At 40.8% G+C, this 21,100-nt stretch overlaps 1 protein-coding gene across 2 annotated transcripts; it reads left to right on the forward strand.

The window, feature by feature from the left end:
- Positions 1-14,865: 14,865 nt before the first annotated feature.
- LOC137975023 (uncharacterized) lies at positions 14,866-20,864 on the forward strand. 2 transcript variants are annotated; one of them, XR_011117532.1, is made up of 8 exons: positions 14,866-15,277; positions 15,425-15,492; positions 15,725-16,010; positions 17,085-17,228; positions 17,491-18,512; positions 18,937-19,133; positions 19,429-19,497; positions 19,718-20,864. XR_011117532.1 is itself a non-coding variant. In XM_068822054.1 (6 exons), the coding sequence occupies exons 1-6, from the start codon at positions 15,108-15,110 to the stop codon at positions 18,978-18,980; spliced, it is 1,734 nt and encodes a 577-aa protein (XP_068678155.1). In that variant the 5' UTR covers positions 14,866-15,107; the 3' UTR covers positions 18,981-19,403. The 2 variants fall into 2 exon arrangements, 1 of the variants encoding a protein (XP_068678155.1); XM_068822054.1 differs by lacking the exons at positions 19,429-19,497; positions 19,718-20,864 and having other exon boundaries at positions 18,937-19,403.
- The last annotated feature ends 236 nt before the right edge of the window (positions 20,865-21,100 follow it).

Consider the following 21,100-nt stretch of genomic DNA (forward strand, 5'->3'; position numbering starts at 1 on the left):
AATATGTTTGTCATAATTAAAAATAGTTTAAAAATACCGTGATCACTAAAAAGGCAGTAAAGCATGTAACATAAGTGATAGAATATTTGTAAAAAAAGGGGGGAAATAAATTTATTAGAAGAATGAAGTGAAGTGAAGTGAAGTGAAGTGAAGCGATTAGTCTCTCCCCTCGGGGCTTTTCAGGACTAATTTACAATGTTTTTTTTGGGGGGGACTTTAGCTAGACTGCTTATTACACAGTTTACAATTTTATTATTTTAAGGAAGTGAAAGATGCCCCCGTCCAGATAAGGTCAGACCACAACACCGGGGACCACGTCCCCTACAAACAACAATAAGCTTTTATAACCTTATCTAAACCTTATCGAAACAGACAGTTTAGCGAGGATGGAATCAGATTGTTTGTTTAGCGTTGGTTTTAGATCTTTGATAAAAAAAACATTTCGAAAATGAGACAATCAGATTTGTTTTAACATTTCCTCAAAATTCTAAAACTTTGCGCGATGTCGTCCGGTTCCAAATCATGTTGCTCTCTGAGATGGTTTCCGACTGCCGATCCTTTGTGTTCCTCAATTTGTTGGTGAAGGTGTCGGCACGTATAACCGACATAACCTGCATCACGCAGGTCGCACTGAAAATAATACACCACGCATTGCTGATTCACCAGAGGTGGCTTGTCTTCCCTTAGTTTGATTTCATCCTTGATCTTCCGACTTGTGAACACCGGGCTAATATCTTCATGGACCTTTCGACTGAGGTCACCCAGTCGTCTGCGCACAGCGTTTGCAGATCTTTGATCTTTAAAAGGCAGCACGGTTCTAATTGGAGCTTTTCGCTTCTCAGATACGTGCGTGAGTCTTTAGACACTTTTGAATTGAAGAATTGGCGGATGGTAGACTGCACAAGATTGTCTGGGTAGCACAATCGAGCAAAGGAGCTCTTTAAGGCGTTCACATTCCTCGTGAAAAAAACTTCCATGTAGATGAGAGCTTAAACGCACGGTTAAGCAAGATTTTCAGTAGTGAGCGTTTATATCTTTCATCTACGTGGATGTGGTAGTGTAACAGTAGTCCACTGTCCGTCAGTTTTTTTGTACACCTTTGTGTCTAGGCGGCATCCATTCTTAATTACTTCCATTCCCAGAAAAAGAAGACTGGCGTTTTCTTTGAGCTCCATTGTGAAGTCGATAGAAGGATGACTGTTGTTCAAGGTGGTTAAAAACCCTTGTCCATCAATGACCACACCATCAATGACATATTCCTTTTCGCCGACGAGCTCAATGAGATGGAAATCAATGAACACGACATTTTAGTGTCTTATGACGTATCTTCTCTCCTCACAAACGTTCCTGTGAATGAAACCATCGAGAGCATTGCAGAAAGAGCTTTTCAAAATAACTGGTTCAATGAAGAGCACAGTCTCAACATCACGAAGTCGGATTTGATAGAGCTGTTGAGAATTGCCACCAAACAGCAGCTCTTTCAGTTTGAAGGAAATCTGTATCAACATGTGGATGGTGTTGCTATGGGTTCTTCTCTGGGACCCCTCATGGCAAACGCCCTCATGTGTAATATCGAGAAACAACTGGAAACAGAAAACAAGATGCCTGATGTCTACAAACGCTACGTTGATGATACACTTAGCGTAATGACTGATGTTGAAAGAGCTGGTCCATCAATGACCACACCATCAATGACATATTCCTTTTCGCCGACGAGGTCAATGAGATGGAAATCAATGAACACGACATTTTAGTGTGTTATGACATATCTTCGCTCTTCACTAACGTTTCTGTGGATGAAACCATCGAGAGCATTGCAGAAAGAGCATTTCAAAATAACTGGTTTACTGAAAAACACAGTGTCAACATCACGAAGTCGGATTTGTGGTTAGGAATTCTAAGGCTGTTCGCCAGAGGCGAACCCATAGCAACACCATCCACCTGTTGATACAGATTTCCTTCAAACTGAAAGAGCTGCTGTTTGGTGGCAATTCTCAGCAGCTTTATATAATTTATAATAATTAGAATTATAGAAAGGTGGGGCTAATGAAACCAACACATGATTCACTGTTACTCCGAGTTTTGTGCTTACGCACTCATCAGACAGTATTTAATATTGTCTGATGAGTGCGTAAGCACGAAACTAGGAGTAACAGTGAATCATGTGTTGGTTTCATTAGCCTCACCTTTCTACGATTTAGCTCTGCACTTATGTGTATTGAGCACTATTTTAACAGTGTTGGCAGCCTTATTATTATTAATAATTATAATTATAAATTGTAATTATTATAAATTATATAAAGCTGTTGAGAATTGCCACCAAACAGCAGCTCTTTTAGTTTGAAGGAATCTGTATCGACAGGTGGATGGTGTTGCTATGGGTTTGCCTCTGGGACCCCTCATGGCAAACGCCCTCATTTGTAATATCGATAGACAACTAGAAACAGAAAACAAGATCCCAGACGTTTACAAACGCTACGTTGATGATACACTTAGCGTAATGACTATCAACTTCACAATGGAGCTCGAAGAAAACTGAAGGCTTCCTTTCCTGGGAATGGAAGTAATTAAGAATGAATGCCCGCTACGTTAATGATACACTTAGCGTAATGACTGATGTTGAAACAGCTTCGGAATTCCTAACCACCTTGAACAACAGTCATCCTTCTATCGACTTCACAGTGGAGCTCGAAAAAAACTGAAGGCTTCCTTTTCTGGGAATAGACGTAATTAAGAATTGATGCCCGCTAGACACAAAGGTGTACAAAAAACTGACGGACAGTGGGCTGCTCTTACACTACCACATCCACGTAAATGGGAGATAAAACGCTCACTACTGAAAACCTTGCTTAACCGTGCGTTTAAGCTCTCATCTACATGGAAGTTTTTTTCTCGAGAAATGTGAACGCTTTAAAGAGCTCCTTTGCTCGATTGTGCTACCCAGACAATCTTGTGCAGTCTACCATCCGCCAATTCTTCGATTCAAAAGTGTCTTAAGACTCACGCACGAAAATATCTGAGAAGCGAAAAGCTCCAATTAGAACCGTGCTGCTCTTTAAAGATCAAAGATCTGCAAACGCTGTGCGCAAACGACTTGGTGACCTCAGTCGAAAGGTCCATGAAGATATTAGCCCGGTGTTCACAAGTCGGAAGATCAAGGATGAAATCAAACTAAGGGAAGACAAGCCACCTCTGGTGAATCAGCAATGCGTGGTGTATTGTTTTAAGTGTGACCTGCGTGATGCAGGTTATGTCGGATATACGTGCCGACACCTTCACCAACAAATTGAGGAAAACAAAGGATCGGCAGTCGGAAACCATCTCAGAGAGCAACATGATTTGGAACCGGACGACATCGCGCAAAGTTTTAGAATTTTACGGAAATGTCAAAACAAATTTGATTGTGTTATTTTCGAAGTGTTTTTTATTTTATTTTATTTTTTTTTTATCAAGACCTAAAACCAACGCTAAACAAACAATCTGATTCCATCCACGCTAAACTGTCTGTTTAGATAAGGTTATAAAAGCTTCTTTTTGTTTATTCCTCTAATTAATTTATGTCTCCCATTTTTTACAAATATTTTATTGTTTATGTTACATACTTTACTGCCTTTTTAGTGATCATGGTATTTTTAAACTATTTTTAACTATGACAAACATGTTTGCTAATTTACTTGTACATTTTAATTCGCACTTGAAAATGACCTCCGAAAGGTCGAAACGTCGTGACTTTTTATCGTTAGTTTTTATCATAAAATTAGATTAGTTATAGTTAGTTTTTGTATTTTTTTGGGATAGTTAGGTTATTTCTAATTTTTATACTCCTGGTGACTGAGCCGTGTTGAAATAGAGATTTACATTACATTACATACAATTGGGCATTTATCCCCATCACAACAAATCATCAGCCCATATTCACCTCCACCGCAAATGCAATAGTTTTTTTGTTGGTTGTTGGACTTCTATAAGTGTGGAAAAAACTACAAGGAAATTAAAAAGTTGTTATCTTTAATAATCTAATAGTACTGAGAGGACAATTTGAACACAGCAGGAATTCACAAAGATCCTAGGGAATGAAACAATTCCGTGACTTTTCCATGGCGTTAAAGACTATTCCATAATCTGTAACTTGAGTAAAATGTATCATGTCTCTTAGAATGTCTTTTGTGATGTCCTTGAGCTACCCTGATCCCAGAGGTTTTCTTCAGCCACGAGAGAGCCACAAAGCGGCGAAGACGAGTCGTGAAGCGGCGAAAGAGGAAAACCCCTGTTTACCTTGGACTTGAATCTTACTTTCATGCAGAGGCGGGGATCAGGATCTGATCCTCAAGCCTGGATTGGTTAATATTTTTAGAAACACGCAAATCAATATGATTGGTTCGTTTGATTGGCAATACCGAGAGGACTCGTGATTGCTAAGTTGCCATTTGTTCATTTTGTAGTTATCAAATTTAACGTGTGGCTCTCTCGTGGTTCAGATTAATAATTTTGAAGGGGATAGTTTTTAAAGAAACTGGGAGCTGCGTCGGTAGGGAAGTACTAGTAAACAAAAATTTTGTTTTATCAACGGAGTTGATAATGTAAATTGACCACCGTACAGAGCTTCGCTCTGGCGAAGGGCTAACGCTCGAAACGTCAGCTTTTAGAATCTCTGTACGGTGGTCAATTTACATTATCAACTCCGTCGATAAAACCAAATTTTGATTAATAATTTTGAATCTCTTGGGGGAAATCTGTGCTCTTTCATTGATTAATTTGATTTTGATGACGGTTATAACATTTCAATGATACATAAGCGGTGTCCGGATCATTTGGCAATAATAAACGCCTGAGCAAAGGTTGAAAATCGAGCAGGATTTTGAGGTTGCAGAGCCGTTGCGTTTTTAAAAGCTTCTCGGGATAATTCTCATTGACCACAGCCGGTCTAGCTTCACCTTCAATTGCTACCTTCAAAAATTGTCAGTTCTCGTGAACAGATCATAGGGAACACGTTTGAAGAAACGACACGAGAATGCTTTCATGTCCCGGCTAAAGTGTTCATTGCAAAAAGGTCGTGGTATACATATTGTAATGTGATAACTCCCTAGTGGGGTTTATTAGAGTTTAATCCTGTCTCCAGAGAGCCGCACCCATAAATTCTAACTATATAAAGCGGTTGTATTTTTCAGTTCTCTTGGCTTGTGTAATGTTTTAGTGTGTGTGTAATAAATGGATTTATGTATTGATGTTTTAAGTTTCGTTTAGTATACACTACAACTGGCGACGAGGATGACTACAGCCGGTCTAGCTTCAGTTTCAATACAGCATGTATGTGGAGGTGAATTCGTCTCACTTCGGTCTAATTGAAGAGTTTACACCAGGCAGTGACTGGAAACCATATGTTCTTCGAAGTAAACGCTGTACCGGGAGAGAAGCGTGAGCCGAATATACTCACGTTAATGGGCAGCAAGGTTTACTCTCTTTTGAGATCCATTTCAGCGCCGAGAAAACCCAAGGAGTTAAGTTTTACAGAAATCGTCGACTCGTTAGCACAGCACTTGGATCCAAAGCCGATTATTATCGCCGAACGTTACAAGTTTCATAAAACCGAGCAAGGAGAATCGGAATCTATCCGTCAGTTTATCGCAAGACTACAGAAATTAGCTGAAACTTGCAAGTTTGGAGATTAAAGAGAAGAAGCTATTCGTGACAGATATGTCTACGGCTTGAGAGACCGTACAATTCGAAGGAAATTGCTTGCGGAATCGTCTCTAGTTTTGCAGTCTGCTGTAGAGAAAGCCTGCGCGGCCGAACTGACAGAGAAGGAAACCTCAGTAGTGCATGGCGATTCTGTTGTAAAGAAAGTGGAGAGAAGTACTGTTCCCGAATGTTTCAGATGTGGTAAGACGAACCACACCACTGATAGCTGTTTTCATCTGAAATCAAGATGTCACAGATGTCAGAAAACGGGACACATTGCGACAAAGTGCACCGTTTCTCCATTACCACAGAGGCCACCAGTCAAGCGTGGAACAATTCGAGGGAAAATGAAGAAAAAAGGCCGAGTTGGTAACCTTCAAGAAGTTGAAGCGGTTGAAGAGTCCGTGAATAAGTCCGTTCGGCCAATGTTTACTATAGTGAATTCCCGTCGAAGATGTAAGGAATTTATTGTTCCAGTAGTAATCGAGGGCAAGAATGTTGACATGGAATCGGATACCGGAGCATCCGTTACGATAATTCCAAAGAATGTATGGTATGATGTTTTAGCTACGAAACCCCTTAAGGAAACGGATTTGAAGTTGAGAAGTTATTCTGGACACAAGATTCCAGTGGTCAGGGAAGCGGAGGTTCGAGTCTCGCATCACAATCAAGAGGTTTCGCTTCCAGTTTTTATTACGGATAATGATTGTCCGATCCTGATGGGGCGTGACTGGTTGTCTGCGCTGAAATCGGACTGGGGCTTAATAAAGCAGATATCAGTGGTTGACAGATTGGCAGCCTTACAAACGAAGTATCCTTCACTGTTTGACGATGGCCTGGGAACAATAGAAGGAGTAGTGCCTCATCTTAAGCTGAAAGAAAATGCAAAGCCGCAGTTATTCAAGCCCAAACCGGTCCCTTTCGCTCTTAAAGGAAAATTTTAAAATTAGACGAGAGGTACTTACCTTGAAGTGTAATTGTAATTCTCTGAAGATACACGGAGCATTATGGGATAACTGTGCATTCCTCTTCAGTACTTGAGGTCAGCGGTCACACTTCAAAGCAACCATTGTCATGCAAATGCACCATATATAAACAGCCTAACGTGTGACACAAATCCATTCTCCTGGAGTGCAGACTGGCTGAGGTCCCCAACACAAAGGGTGGGATAGGCATAAGCCAACACAGAAGGGTGGGCAGCATTATCCCATAATGCTCCGTGTATCTTCAGAGAATTACAATTACACTTCAAGGTAAGTACCTCTCGTCTAATTTTAAAATTCTCTTTCGATACACTCCGCATTATGGGATAACTGTGCGATTTTAAAGAACCGAAGCCAGGGGAAAAAACAAAAATATGTGACATGATAGTGCTTTAATTGTAGACTTGATACAATGGTCTGTACATAAATAAACGTTACTGAATATCTATGATAATACCAATCTGCCTGCTAATGAAGAGGGATTGGTGTTATAGACACTGCGATTATAGAAACGATTAAATGTGCGTTCTGATGACCAGTCTGCCATCTTCATAATTTCAGCTAAAGATGCGCCCCTTTGATACAAAGCAGATGTAGATGCACCCCTTACACTATGTGGTTTGAATAAACTAGTGTCAATGCCTGAATCAGTCATAACAGTCTTAATCCATCTACCTAAAGTAGATGAGGAAACAGGCTTGTGTGGTTTAACATGAGAAATGAACAACTGAGATACAGTCTGCTCCCCTGACTTGCGCAGGTGTTGCGTACAATGAATATAATGTAACAGTGTCTGTTTAGGGCAGAGACTGAGGTTAGTGGGTAAGGATGGAATGGAAACTTCTAAAGGTTTCTTCCCAGGACGAGAAGTCTTTGTTCTGGAAACTATGACAAATTTGATCTCATCCTCATAAATAGACATATTGTCTAAGTCCAATGAGCACAAAGTCTGTTCTCTCTGGGCCGATACCAAGGAACAAAGTGTCACAGTTCTCAAAGTTAGTGCCTTTAAACTAAGACTTTGGACAGGAGGTTGTGCAGCCAGGTAGGATGTGAGTTGGGAAACATTCCACGTAAACGAATATCTAGGAGATGGAGGTCTTGAAACAAACACTCCTTTTAGACATCTAGAAACATATGGGTGATCTCCAAGTTTATCATCCCTAATCAAGTGGAGAGTAGTGGATATTGCAGATCTGTAAGTGTTCAAAGTACTATAGCTCTTACCCTGGTGGAATTGTTCAGCCAAGAAATTAACTAAATGGACTGCATTACCCTGAAGGGGATTGATGTGCCTCTGATCACACCAGCTACTCCAAGTCTTCCATACAGGCTTGTACTGTTTCTCAGTCCCTTTGGTCCATGAGGCACAGATGAGTTCAGTAGCCTGTGTCGAAAGTCCACCTGCCTGCAGCTGTTGGCTGATAAGATCCATGCGGCAAGTTGGAGTCTGTCGTGCAGAGGATGAAGCTTGTTGGAGTGAGCCAGGTGTAAGAGTTGAGGATCTTGAGGTAGAAGTATTGGTGTCTTGTATGACGTTCTCAGAAGGAGGGGGTACCAGCTTTGCGTTGGCCATACTGGTGCAATTAGGAGAAACTGGTCCACATGCTCTCTTTCCATCTTTTCTAGCACTCTAGGGATTAGACAGAAAGGAGGAAAAGCATAGCATTTAAATGGTGTCCATAAAGTACTAAATGCATCTACAGCATAGCAGTTAGGTTCTGGATGCCAAGATATAAAAACTGGTAATTGCTTGTTAAGCCTACTGGCAAACAGATCAATGTCTGGTTTGAAAACCAAAGAGGACAAACGCTGGAAGACTGAACAATTTAGTGCCCATTCTAGCTTGTCAGAATTTTGCCTGGACATGACATCTGCTACTGTATTGTCAACTCCCGGAATAGATACTGCAGAAATGTGAATCTTCCTAGATATACACCAGTCCCAAATAGTTCTAGACAAAGTATTTAAAGAAGGGGACCTTATGCTGCCAAAATTATTGATACAAGCTACTGCAGTTGAATTATCCACTTTCAGTCTGATGTGTGCAGCAGACTTATACTGCGGAACAAATGACTGAAGTGCGTAAAAAGCAGCTAGTAACTCAAGGTGATTGATGTGAAGATCAATTTCTGACCGAGACCATGGCCCACCTGTAGCAACACCGTTACAGTGGGCCCCCCAACCAGTATTACTAGCATCACTTTCAATGAACAAAGAAATAGGCATTTCACGCAAACATTTGCCATTGTATTGGTCTAAATTGTCAATGACCCATGCAAGATCTAGCTTTGCTTGATCACTGAGGGTAACAGTATTGACTATAAAACCAAGAAAGATCAGAGACTGACTTGGTTCTAAGTTAGACTTTCCAGTATTTACAATAAAACCTAAATCTGTCAAAAGATTCTTCAGAAAGGAGACATGTTCTAAACATTCCTGATGATTATGTCCAATGATGAGAATATCATCAATGAAGCTAACTAATCTGACACCATGAAACCTTGCATGTGCTGTGACTGGTTTAAGAAGCTTAGTAAACACTCGCGGTGCTAGGCTGTACCCAAAAGGCAAGCATGCAAACTGGAAAATTTGATTATTCCAAAGAAAACCTAAGATATTTTCTATGAGGTTGCCAGATAGGTATGCTGAAATACGCATCCTTGAGGTCAATAGAAGCTAGATAATCTCCTGGTTTAATAAGGTTTTTGACCATATCAATGTTCTCCATTTTGAAATGAATCTTCTCTACAAATTCATTAAGGGGCTTGAGATTTATGACAGGCCTAAGGTTACCTGTTTTCTTAGGGACCAGAAACATATTAGAAATAAACTGGTCTTTGCAGTATGGTGCCTGCTCTATTGCCCCTTTGTGCAGAAGCTTATGAAGCTCCTGGTCAATAATCTCCTTATCTGCTACAGATAGAATTGGAGGATTAGGAAGTTTTGTTTGTACAGGTTTAGTACAAAATTCCAAATGGTACCCCGATACTGCTTCAAGTACCCAGGGGTCACTAGTAATAGCTCTCCAGCTAAGGAGAAAATTTGCCAGGTTTCCAGCATAAGCACCTACCTCTACTGGGAGGAGTGCTGCTTTGTAGCTGTCAAGGAATGTGGGTTGCTCTTGGGATCCCTGCTGTTGTGAGTGGTGTTGCTGCGATTCCTTGAGCCTAAAAAAACATACTTTTCGGCCTTGACCCTGGTTGAAGCTAGAACCACGACCAGATGTATTTCTTCTATCTCCACGCCTTGTTCCAGGAGAGGTCTGACTAGGGCCGAGTTTCTTCGCCATTTTGTTCACCTCCGCAATTTCTTTGATCTGTTTAGGCAGCTCATCTCCAAAAAGCCATTTCCCAGGAGGAGTATTCTTGCTGCATAAAGAGCGGTAGCTGGGATTCACGAATTCTCTCATTGTTTCCCTTCTTACAAGGGAAAGTCTGAATGATGCATTGCAAAGTAATGTAATAGCATCAACGAGAGGAGTAATGAAGGAGTCGGGCTTCAATTCCGACTTGGTCTTTTGAGCGTTCAAGATCTTTTCTACTAACTCAATAACTGGCTGTATTCCCTTGGTAATACCTCTCTGGGCCTCTTGCAGTGCAAGATCCTTGGTCCTTGCCTGCCTGGCTAACTCAAACCAGAATTCAAGGTTGACCTTCGGTACACACAAGAAATCACCATTTTCGGGCGCTTTGTACTTAGCCTCAATTTCCTTCAGCTTGGAATCCAATGCTTTTTTCGTACAAGCCTCATTTACTCTTAAGGCTAAGACCTCACTCACTTTGGGACCTTTCGCATCCGAGTCATCGAAGATTGATGGCAGGTCCAGCTCTGCTGCTTCAGCAGTTGTATCAGTGCATGAAATGGGTTGTGAAGGGTCGAAAGAGCCAGCATCAGTCACGCTGGCGACACGTGTAGGTTGTGACTCGTCAGCCGTCGCTGCTAAACTTCGTTTGGCCAGGTTAGCAGCTAAAGGTTCAGAAGCTGGCCTTTTCGAAGCCGTTACTTGGGAGATAAGAGACTTCATTGACTCCATAGACGAAAACAGTTCGTGCAACCCCAACTGGCTTTTAAGGTCTTCAATATCAACCTCAAAATCGTCGATGTTGTCATTCGCTTCGAGTTTCTCGCCCGCTTCGGGCATGTTCACATCGCTCGCTTCGAGCGTAGATATATTTGTAGACTCGTTGAGTGCCTTGTCCATTTCGGTAGTTGGAAATAAATCCCCTCTAAATTAGTACCGTAACCGCCGACAAGAAAGCACGAAAAGGAGAATGGATTTGTGTCACACGTTAGGCTGTTTATATATGGTGCATTTGCATGACAATGGTTGCTTTGAAGTGTGACCGCTGACCTCAAGTACTGAAGAGGAATGCACAGTTATCCCATAATGCGGAGTGTATCGAAAGAGAATTGCCGCTGAACTGAACCGTTTGGAAAGAATTGGTGAGTTGAAGAAAGTAGAATTTTCCGAGTGGGCCACCCCCATTGTCCCAGTTCTCAAACCTGATGGTATTTTTCGTATTTGTGGTGATTATAGGATGACGATTAACCCTGTTCTTGACGTGCAGGAATATCCACTGCAAACAGGTGATGATTTTTTGCTCAGTTGAATGGTGGCGAGAAGTTTTCGAAGAATCGAAGCAGTACGTCACAATCAACACTCATCTTGGCCTGTTTCGATATACTCGTCTCCCTTTTGGCGTCTCGTTGAGTCCCGCCATATTCCAGAAGATCATGGATTCTCTTACGCAAGGTCTTACAGGTGTCAGCGGAATTTTGGACGATCTCATCGTTACCGGGGCAAATGATGAAGAAGACCTCCGCAATTTAGAAGGAACTATGAATCATCTCAGTAGTATGGGTGTCAATTTAAGGAAGGAGAAGTGTTTCATTATGAGGCCGTTAGTTGATTGTTTTGCCTTTGTTGTGGATTGTAATGGGATTCATCCTTCCCCTCGCAAAGCCCAAGCTATTCAAGAGGTTCATGTTCATGTTCCAGTTAAAGTCATTTCTGGGATTGGTCAACTGCTATCGTCGATTCATTCCAGATATGGCAACTCTTGTGCACCCTTTAAACCGGTTGCTGCTGGAGAACGCACCGTGGAAATGGTCGACCCAGTGCCAAGAAACTTTTCGAAAATTGAAGGATATCCTGAAATCTGCACCATTGTTGGCTCATTATGATCCCGCTAAACAGGTACGGTTGGCAGTTGATGCATCGTCGTTTGGCCTGGGAGCTGTGTTATTACACGTTACAGTAGATCAGGAAGAACGGCCAATCGCTTTTGCATCGCACACTCTGTCTCCAAGTGAGAGGAACTATTCCATGATTGAAAAAGAAGACCTGGCCATAATATTTAGCTTGAAGAAATTCCACCAGTACCTGCTTGGGAGACGTTTTAAGTTGCAAACCGATCATAAACCCCTAGCTTTTTTATTTGGTCCAAAACGTGGGATTCCAGTTTTAGCCGCTTCTCGTCTCCAAAGATGGTCCATTCAGCTTGCGGCTTACAAAGTACGACATCGAGTACCGGCCGTCAAAGAACTATGCCAAGGCTGATGCGTTTTCTCGTATGCCAAGGAAGATCATAAAGGAAGTTGATGAATGGACCAAGGAAGCCAATCATATTGAAGTAGAACGAACACCAATCACAGTATCCAAGATCGGGAAGTAACGCGTGGAGATCCAGTCCTCTCGCGTGCGATGTATCGCATGCTGTATGGTTGGCCTCCAAAAGAAAATATTCCTGAAGATTTAGAATTTTATTTTAACCAGCAGGATGAATTTTCAGTTGAAGATGGCTGCCTGCTTCGGGGATCTAGAGTGGTTATTCCAGCTAAATACCAAGCGTCCGTTTTATCAGAATTGCATTTAAATCATCCTGGTATGGTACGCGTGAAGTCCCTTGCTAGATTACATGTTTGGTAGTCGAGCTTAGATCACGACGTCCAGCAAACAGTTTGTGATTGTGTTAACTGTCAAAGAAATCGATGTAAGAGTCCTGTGAAAGTCAGCAATCCTTGGATTTGGCCCAGTCGTCCGTGGCAGAGGATTCATGTTGACTTTGCCGGTCCTTTGAAAGGTGATATGTTCTTGATAGTGGTGGATGGAAAATCAAAATGGATTGAGGTGTTCCCCATGTCGTCCATTACTGCGACAGCTACTATTTGCGCTTTTCGTTTTCTGTTTGCTGCTCATGGTTTGCCAGAAGAAATAATCTCAGGCAACGGTCCACAGTTTGTGCCTCAAGAGATGAAAGATTTCCTTAAATCCAATGGGATTCGCCAATGTTTGTCATCCCCCTACCATCCACGTTGTAACCACGTTTAAGGAAGCAATGAAGACCATGGAGAACGAGCCGGGGACGCTAGAAGAAAAGTTGGCGCGATTTCTGTTAGGATATCGTACAACTCCTCATACAGCCACATCTTGTGAAAGCTCATCATGCACTTTATCCAGATTACCCACCATGCACCGTTTTGCAACATCAAATCGCCCGTTAAGCACCAGTCTAAGTAAAACCCGGACCCCACCCCCCCCCCCCAAATGCCCTACCATGCGGAGAAATATTTTGCAGGAAATGTCCCTCCCCCTGGGGCAACTGAAGATGCTCCTGATGGGTCTGTCCTTTAAAAATTTACAAGGCAGTTGAATGACTTTAACAACGCCAGTTTATTTTTAGGACAATGTTAGTCATAACATTCCATTTCATAGATACCAATAACTAATGATCACAGTCTTTACAGCAGGCACAGTTTCTTCAGAAGGCCAACACAGTCAGCGTGATACCATGCAATTGGACAATTATCCTCATCACCACATATCATCAGCCCATATTCACCTCCACCGCAAATGCAATAGCTATTTTTTTGGTTGTTGGACTTCTATAAGTGTGGAAAAAAGTAAAAGTCTGTAAAATATGAGGAGGATTTAGGGATCCCTGACCAGTTCATCTTAGAACAAAGAAGTGTTGGCGGAGGAATGGAGGCACTATGCATGCTCCTGAAGAGGGTGACATACCCGTGTCGATACAGCGAAATGATGCGCAGGTTCGGACAACGACCTTTATCGGTACTGTGCCTAGCTGCAAACCGTGTTGTGGAATTTGTTTACGCCGCCCATCATCGAAGAAGTACTGACTGGAATCTGGCCGTATTGAATCCACCTGCCCGGCAAAGGTATGCTCACTGTATACATCAACATGGAGCACCTCTAAATAACTGTTTCGGGTTTATTGACGGAACAGTGCGTCCCATAGCCAGACCTGGAACAAAGTAACGAATCCTTTATAATGGGCACAAGAGAGTGCATAGCATAAAATTCCAGGCTGTAGCCATCCCAAATGGTCTTATCGCCCATTTATATGGTCCAGTTGGTAAGAATCTGATTTACTCTCTCATTAAAATTAAAAACACTTTGGATCTGATGACTGTGAATTTCATACACCGAAATGTGACCAATGGGGTGTCTGACATCATTGATAATAGAAACATGTCACAAAAGATATATCAGAAATGATAAGCCTGAAACAGAAACAGCGTTGTCAGACTAGCCACTGAATTCACAATTAACGAAAATTCACAGTTTTTAGAAGATAACCCTGAAACAGAAAAACCCAGAATCTTTACGGCAATTATTTCACTCAGGGAGCTTTACAGTGCTAGCCAATATCATTCTTAAATCAATATACCGGTAGCTTTAGAACTCTCCAATAAGACTGCTTGAAGGCCTTGAACATGCAGAAGGTACCTAATACCTTTTTTTTTTTTTAACTTTTCAGAAGGAAGAAAACATGATGCCGGGATGCTGAGAGAATCTGGATTGCTTCCCATGTTGCAACATAATGCAATATACCCTACTTACCAACCTCTATGTGTGTATGGTGACCCCGCCTATCCTTTACGGGTACACTTACAAGCCCCTTTTCGACAGGGGGTCAGGTTCACTCCCCAAATGTGTGCTTACAATAAAAGTATGAGTGAAGTCAGGGTTTCCGTGGACTGGTTATTTGGAGACATTGCCAATTATTTTAAATTCCTGGACTTTAAAAAGAATTTGAAAATAGAGCTAAGTAGTGTTGGTATCTGGTATTTTAAGAAATGCACTTACTCGCCTCTATGGCAATCAAACCTCCCAGTTTTTTGGATTGGATCCACCTCACATTGAGGATTACTTTGCATGAATGTTAAAGGCCCATTTTCACCCTTGATGCATTGCGCGCCGTGATACTTTGATCCTGAATTTCGTGTTACACGAAATTACCGAATTCTTCGAAGCAGACTTGCATCGCTTTTTCCCAAAGCAATCCTTGGAATATTGTTCATTCTCTTGCTGGAAAAACTTTCTCTTGTTGTCACTTTTTATATTTCTGAAAGTATTTTGTAAATATTCTGTATATATTCGTAAATTTTGTTCTGTGAAGACTGTGTGTGTATGACGAAATGGCGGCCATTACACGCCGTCGTGTTGGAAGACCAAAGTTGCCTGGCTCTTTGAAGTCGATTCGGTTGAGGGAATCTGTTTTTAATCTCTGGAGGGATAGAAAAGAAACTCTGGGACTTTCACAACGTACAGACAGTGAGTTTGCAGAATTCCTGTTACATCGTGGAAGGTGAGGTTTGCTGCTCGACAGCTACAGTACATAATTGGTGCACATGTACACCACTTGTTCCACTTGTTACTTAAAATTATTTTCCTTTGTGTTGCCGATACACTTCTCCAGGCAGTATTGTATTTGATTTTTTCCTTTCCTTATTAGATCAAACACCATTCATGAATCTGCAGAGGTAAATTTATCTCTGTCTTGTGAAGAAGATAATGATACAAGTAAGTAAGTTCTTTTTATTACTGGTAGTCCCACGTAATCTTGTAAGCCTATACAAGCTTAGAAACATACTGTTACCTAAGCTTGGATTAAATTTTTGTGTCTATATTTATTTGATGAATCTGTAATATTCTTGTTGTTTTCCATGTAGTTTAATTTTGTGTTGTTTTGAGGAAATTAATTTTTATTCCTATGAATAGGTCATTTACGAACATATTTGCTGGTTTACCCTAGATCCAGTTCCCTTGTTTTCTACTCCCATTCGTGCAAATCTTGCTGGTGAGTCACACTCAAGTTGTGTTGATGTCACGGGGATATCGGACTTGGGGAAACAGAGAGAACCAGATCCAGGGCATTCAAGAAGTAAACTGTTTGACCAGACCAATAACAGTTTCACTGGCAACCCATTCTCTGCTGGTGGGTTTGCAATTGATGACAGCCTATCTGAAGAAGACTCTGATGTATCAGTTGAGCCTACATGTATTTTTGATGATCATCCTTTTCCTGACTTGGAGCAAACGTATGTATAGAAATGGGATAGCAATGTGCACAAAGAATATATTGGTAAAAACAATGTGAAAAGCACAGCGAGTAGAATGTTTAAAAATAATTGGATGAGGGTGAGCAAAATATTGTGTTTTGTCAGTGGTGAGCAAAGCAGTTATTTTTCTGAAGCCGAAGGCGGGGCAAATGATAGATCTGAGTGACACTGACAAATAATGATGTTTTGCAATAGCCAAGTTCAATAATTGTTTTATCATTCGACCACCCATGAGCAATATTATTTGCAGCAAAACACAATGAGAGGTTGCTGTGCATTCACGAGTATACCATTATCTGTAGGCATTTATTGGTAGGTTACATGGTGGGCTCCTAGGTAATGGAAAGGAAGAAAAACATGCATTAAATGATAAAATTTATTATTCATATCTTCAAGCTCCCAGTTGTAATATTGTATCAATTCTACGATTGTTGTAATTTTAACCGTGTGATATACAGTTCCATACAATATCCATACCACCCCCACAGAAAGGATTACAATTTCCTGGGAGCCGGGGGAAAGGGGGGTCAGTATTTTTCTGTATACCAGTGATAAAAGAATACCAATGCAGATTTTAAGTCATTTCTCAATTTTGCCTGTTTCTAATTTTAATGGCTACAGCTACATGGACGATGTAAAGGTCTTTCCTTTTGTGTATTTTTCTTAGTTATATGCATGCAAGAGATATCTTGGTGTACAAATACTCTTTTTGATAGAGAATCAATTATTTTTTTGTATAAAGCAAATAGAAGATGATTTTTGCACCAAGAAAGCCTCAGAAAACAATGAATGTTGATCAAAGTTGAAACCATAACCTGTTGTGGGTGTCAATTATGTAGTACCTGATGCTCAGCTATAGGTATGACATGTGTAATGTTACTTAGAGACCACTCCCATGATCAGAGGCCCTAGAATGGAGCACCTGATAAAAATGCCAACAATTCATATCATGATTTGTAGTAAATGAACTGTATGTCCCATACATTCAACCATTATCGAATTTATATTTCATTGTCAAAATTTCACAAGATTTCAATGTACTTTTGTGTACAGAGTGAACATCATTGTGGAAGATCTTAACAGGAGTGACACATCCAGTGATGAACTCAGCGATGACCACAGTGATTATGACGAATGGCATCTTGATAGCTATGGCAGTCCTGAGCATCCTGATGTTACACAGCTGTTTGGTGAAAAGTGAGTAGGGTCAACTGTCAATGATTGAAGTTAGTATGCAAACACCAGTTTGTGAAAATGCAAATATATAATCTTAATTTAAATGAAGGCTTTTTAATCCTGCATATTAGATGTATGCATGCTTGAAGATAGGCCATATGTTACCATATGTCACACAGTACAGAGCTGCTCTGCAATTCCTCATGAAGGGGGTTTGGTGCGGAGGGGGTGGTGTACATTATAGCAATCAATATTATAATCATATTATGTTGCTTATTCACAGCATGGATATCAGCAGTGAGGAAGATGAAAGAACCCTTACAATGGTTGATCCTTCTTATGCTGCTGAAGATGATTCCAGCTGTGTTCCTACTGCTGCTGTAGCCCCTTGTGTTGTGTCTGAAGCCCCTCAACCTTACTACATACATGCAGATGATGATACCAACCATATTTGTGGCGCTGCTGGAAGTCCGACGGTCACCGAGGCCCTTGAACAAGAAGTAAGCATGCCCCAGCCAGAGGAAACTACCAAACCAGCAGAGAAACATCAAGCTGAAATTCTTAAGAAGCTAGAGGATGCTTTCCAGCAGCTTACTAGCAAAGGTGATCTCGAAACATTCTTAGCCCTTCACTCACGAATGAGAGTTATGGTCTCCATCAATAAGCTTGTGGAACTTTCGGAAGACAAATGTGCCCTCTGTGGTGAGGGACTTCATTTTAAGGAAGAGGTGAAGACCATTGGGTCCAGGGTTGAAATCATTCGCAAATGCAAGAATGGACATTGCCAGAAATGGGTGTCATCAGAAGTCTTAGGAGTGAAGAACAATGTAGAGTTTTTCCTGAATGATTCCCTATTTGCAGCAGCAATAATCATTTCTGGGAATAACTATAGCAAATTTACCCTGTTATGTAAAGCCCTTGGATTAAGTATTATCAGCAGGAACACATTTACAAGATTCCAGAAGCACTGTGCAGCCCCTGTGGTTAAGGAGATTTGGGATGAAATGAACTCTTTGATAACTGGTATTCTTCAACAGTATGACGACTTGTGTTTGTGTGGTGATGGCAGGAATGACTCTCCAGGACACAGTGCAAGGTACTGTGTCTACACGCTAATGGAGCATGCCAGCAAAGTAGTTGTGGACATGGCAGTTGTAGATAAAAGGGAGACAGGGGGCAACTCTGTTGTCATGGAGAAAGAAGGTTTGAGACGACTTCTGGAGAAGATGGCTAGTGTCCTCCCCTTCAGTGAGCTTGCAACAGATGCTTCTTCATCAATTATGAAGCTTGTGCGTGATATGAAAGGTATGCTTATGTTATTTGCATATTCTAATCTCGAGCATCTTATCAGCGAAGTGTTGAATCCCTTTATTCTCATTGCTTGGGATGGCTGGTTTTGCTGTCAAAGTTGTGATGGTAGTGTGGATGAACTGAAGGTTGGAAACAGTTTTCCCCTTTTATTGAATATTGTGCTAGACAGGAGTGCCCTTGTTGCATGATCTACACAAAGCAGTTTTGCTGTACAGGGTTTTTCCTTTGTGATGCAATTTTCTTCTTGCTGTCTTGTTTGGTTTGAGTACATGCTAATTGATTGCACATTAATCAAAATCTCCATCTGCAGTCATATTTACTGTCTTATTAATGTTCATGAAGTTCTGAGAGGCTTCTTGTTTGTGTAATAATTTTTTTAGTTCTAATACTGTACATGTTTATCATTTTTAATTTTTAGGAAACTTGGTTTGGTGTTCTTCACCATGTTTGTGGCGAACATGAATGGGCTGGAGGAGCCTGCAAGCATTCCCCTGATGAAACAGGAACTTCGGGAAAGACATATTTGGCGAAGTCTTCGAAAGCTTTAACAGCTCTCAGGGAGGTTGTTTTGGACAAGAAGTGGCTCAACAACTTGGAGTTTTATGTTAGGTTCAGGTCAGTAATTCCCGTTGCTGGTAGTGGTGTTATAAACTTGAAGACTTAATTTTCTTGCATTGGTCAAATTGTTTCCTCCACCTGCCCCCTTTCATCAAACAACCCACTGCTGTCAATAAATCTCACACAATGACATTCCATACATAAACAAGCATTTTATTATCAGAAAAGGGTTGTTTCAATATCAAGGGCTTGTTTTAAGATTCAAGGTGGCTGATCATGATAGGAAATGAGGACACTAAGTACTACTTTACCACTCATAATATTATAACTTTTAGGTTTATCATTTCTACAGGCACACAAGTGTATTGGAGAGCTACAATAGCATGCTCACGAAGTATGCTCCAAAGCGCATGGCATTTGAGTAAGGAAATCAATCTTGTGTATTGTGTATGTACATGCCTTTCTGTCTTGTAGGTCTTTTAACAGGCCCCTCCCATCAGAGACCACATGTAGTAGAATTGTAAATATCAGTGTTTCAGAAGTTACCCACCATTGATAACCTGTATTTCATTTCTGCTGTAGTCTGTTCTTGCAAAATTTTATAATGATTACTTTCAATTTTTTTCATTCATTTATTTCAGATATCCCTACTTTATCATGAGGATAATGTTAGCTGCTATTGATCATAACATGCATCTCTCAAGAGGGAAGCAGGTAAATGCAGCTGGTGATGCACGTGGTCACAGGAAATATTCCAAACGCACCCAAAAATTCCATGCTGAGATTGTTAAAGAAGAGAAGAGCTACAGCTATTTTCCTTTCATGATGGCCAAGATGCTCAAGGAGCGTTGTCTTTTAGAGGGGAGCTTTTCACAGCCAACAGATGACAACCTCTTTAATCCCAAACAGATAGCCCCTACAATTGGAATGAAGGCAGCACCATCCACAGAGGAGTTACTTAAGGGTCCTTCACGCCTGTCCAAACCTGGTCTTTCTAGTTAATCTAATTTTCCTTCTTTAAATTTTTCTTACAGGTTGTCATGAAAAGGGTCTTTGAATTTTCTTACAATCACTGTTGTATTTTTTTCAGGTGGGCATTGGTGTTTGGGTTAGTAAGAACATGGGATTTTACGAGACAGTTCTCTTTTTCAGTGGTAACACACACAGTTTTAATACCAGGAATTAACAGTAGAGTACTTCCATAACTTAGGGATGTCTGACATTACCAGTATAAGTTATATCACCTTGTTCAAGAAGTGGAGATGTTATGATTCTTGTTTTCTTATGATAAGACTGGAAGATGGTGTCAAAATTTACTACATTTTGGTCCCCCTATAACTTTCCTTACTATGAAAATGTTCTGAAATAATCTATGTAAAAAGTTAAAATAAATGCATTGTTTTACAATCAAACTGTCATTGCTAACAATAATGTCCCCTAAGTATATAATTAGCTTTGATCCAAGACTATTTGGACAGGAACAGCTAGACCTTTTGCACAAATGGCACTCAAACTTGAATAACAGTACTTATACATCCTTAGCCTCACATTCATGTGAAAACTCCTTTGTCCAAAACCCTGATTAAGAGGCAAAGGATGTATAAACTATTGTTATTCAAATTTAAGCACCATTTATGCAAAGGTATATAAGCTTACCACCTTGCACAAATTTCACAAGGGTGTAGGGTCAGAGGCTGTAATAAATGCTATGCAGTTCACACCCAAAACATTGGAATTGATATTATTCCTTAAAAGGTGGTTTAGATGAATGAGCCATTATTGATAATAGCCTTGGATTATTTGCAAGATAATGGGATGAGGGGGGAAAGGGGGGGGGGGAGGGTTAGGAAAGGGTTGATTTTTAAACTGTGTGGTTTGTGACATGACCACTTTTGCTCCCCACCCCCTTTCCCTATTGGGAGTTACCAATACTTCTAAAGTTCAGCTGCTTCGAAAGCCCATGTATCGTCCATCTGGGGAAGGATATGCATGTCGTATTGACAAAACTGCACAGGATGGAACAA

This window comes from Montipora foliosa, chromosome 11 (assembly GCF_036669935.1).
Source record: "Montipora foliosa isolate CH-2021 chromosome 11, ASM3666993v2, whole genome shotgun sequence".
Classification (NCBI taxonomy): Eukaryota; Metazoa; Cnidaria; class Anthozoa; order Scleractinia; family Acroporidae; genus Montipora; species Montipora foliosa.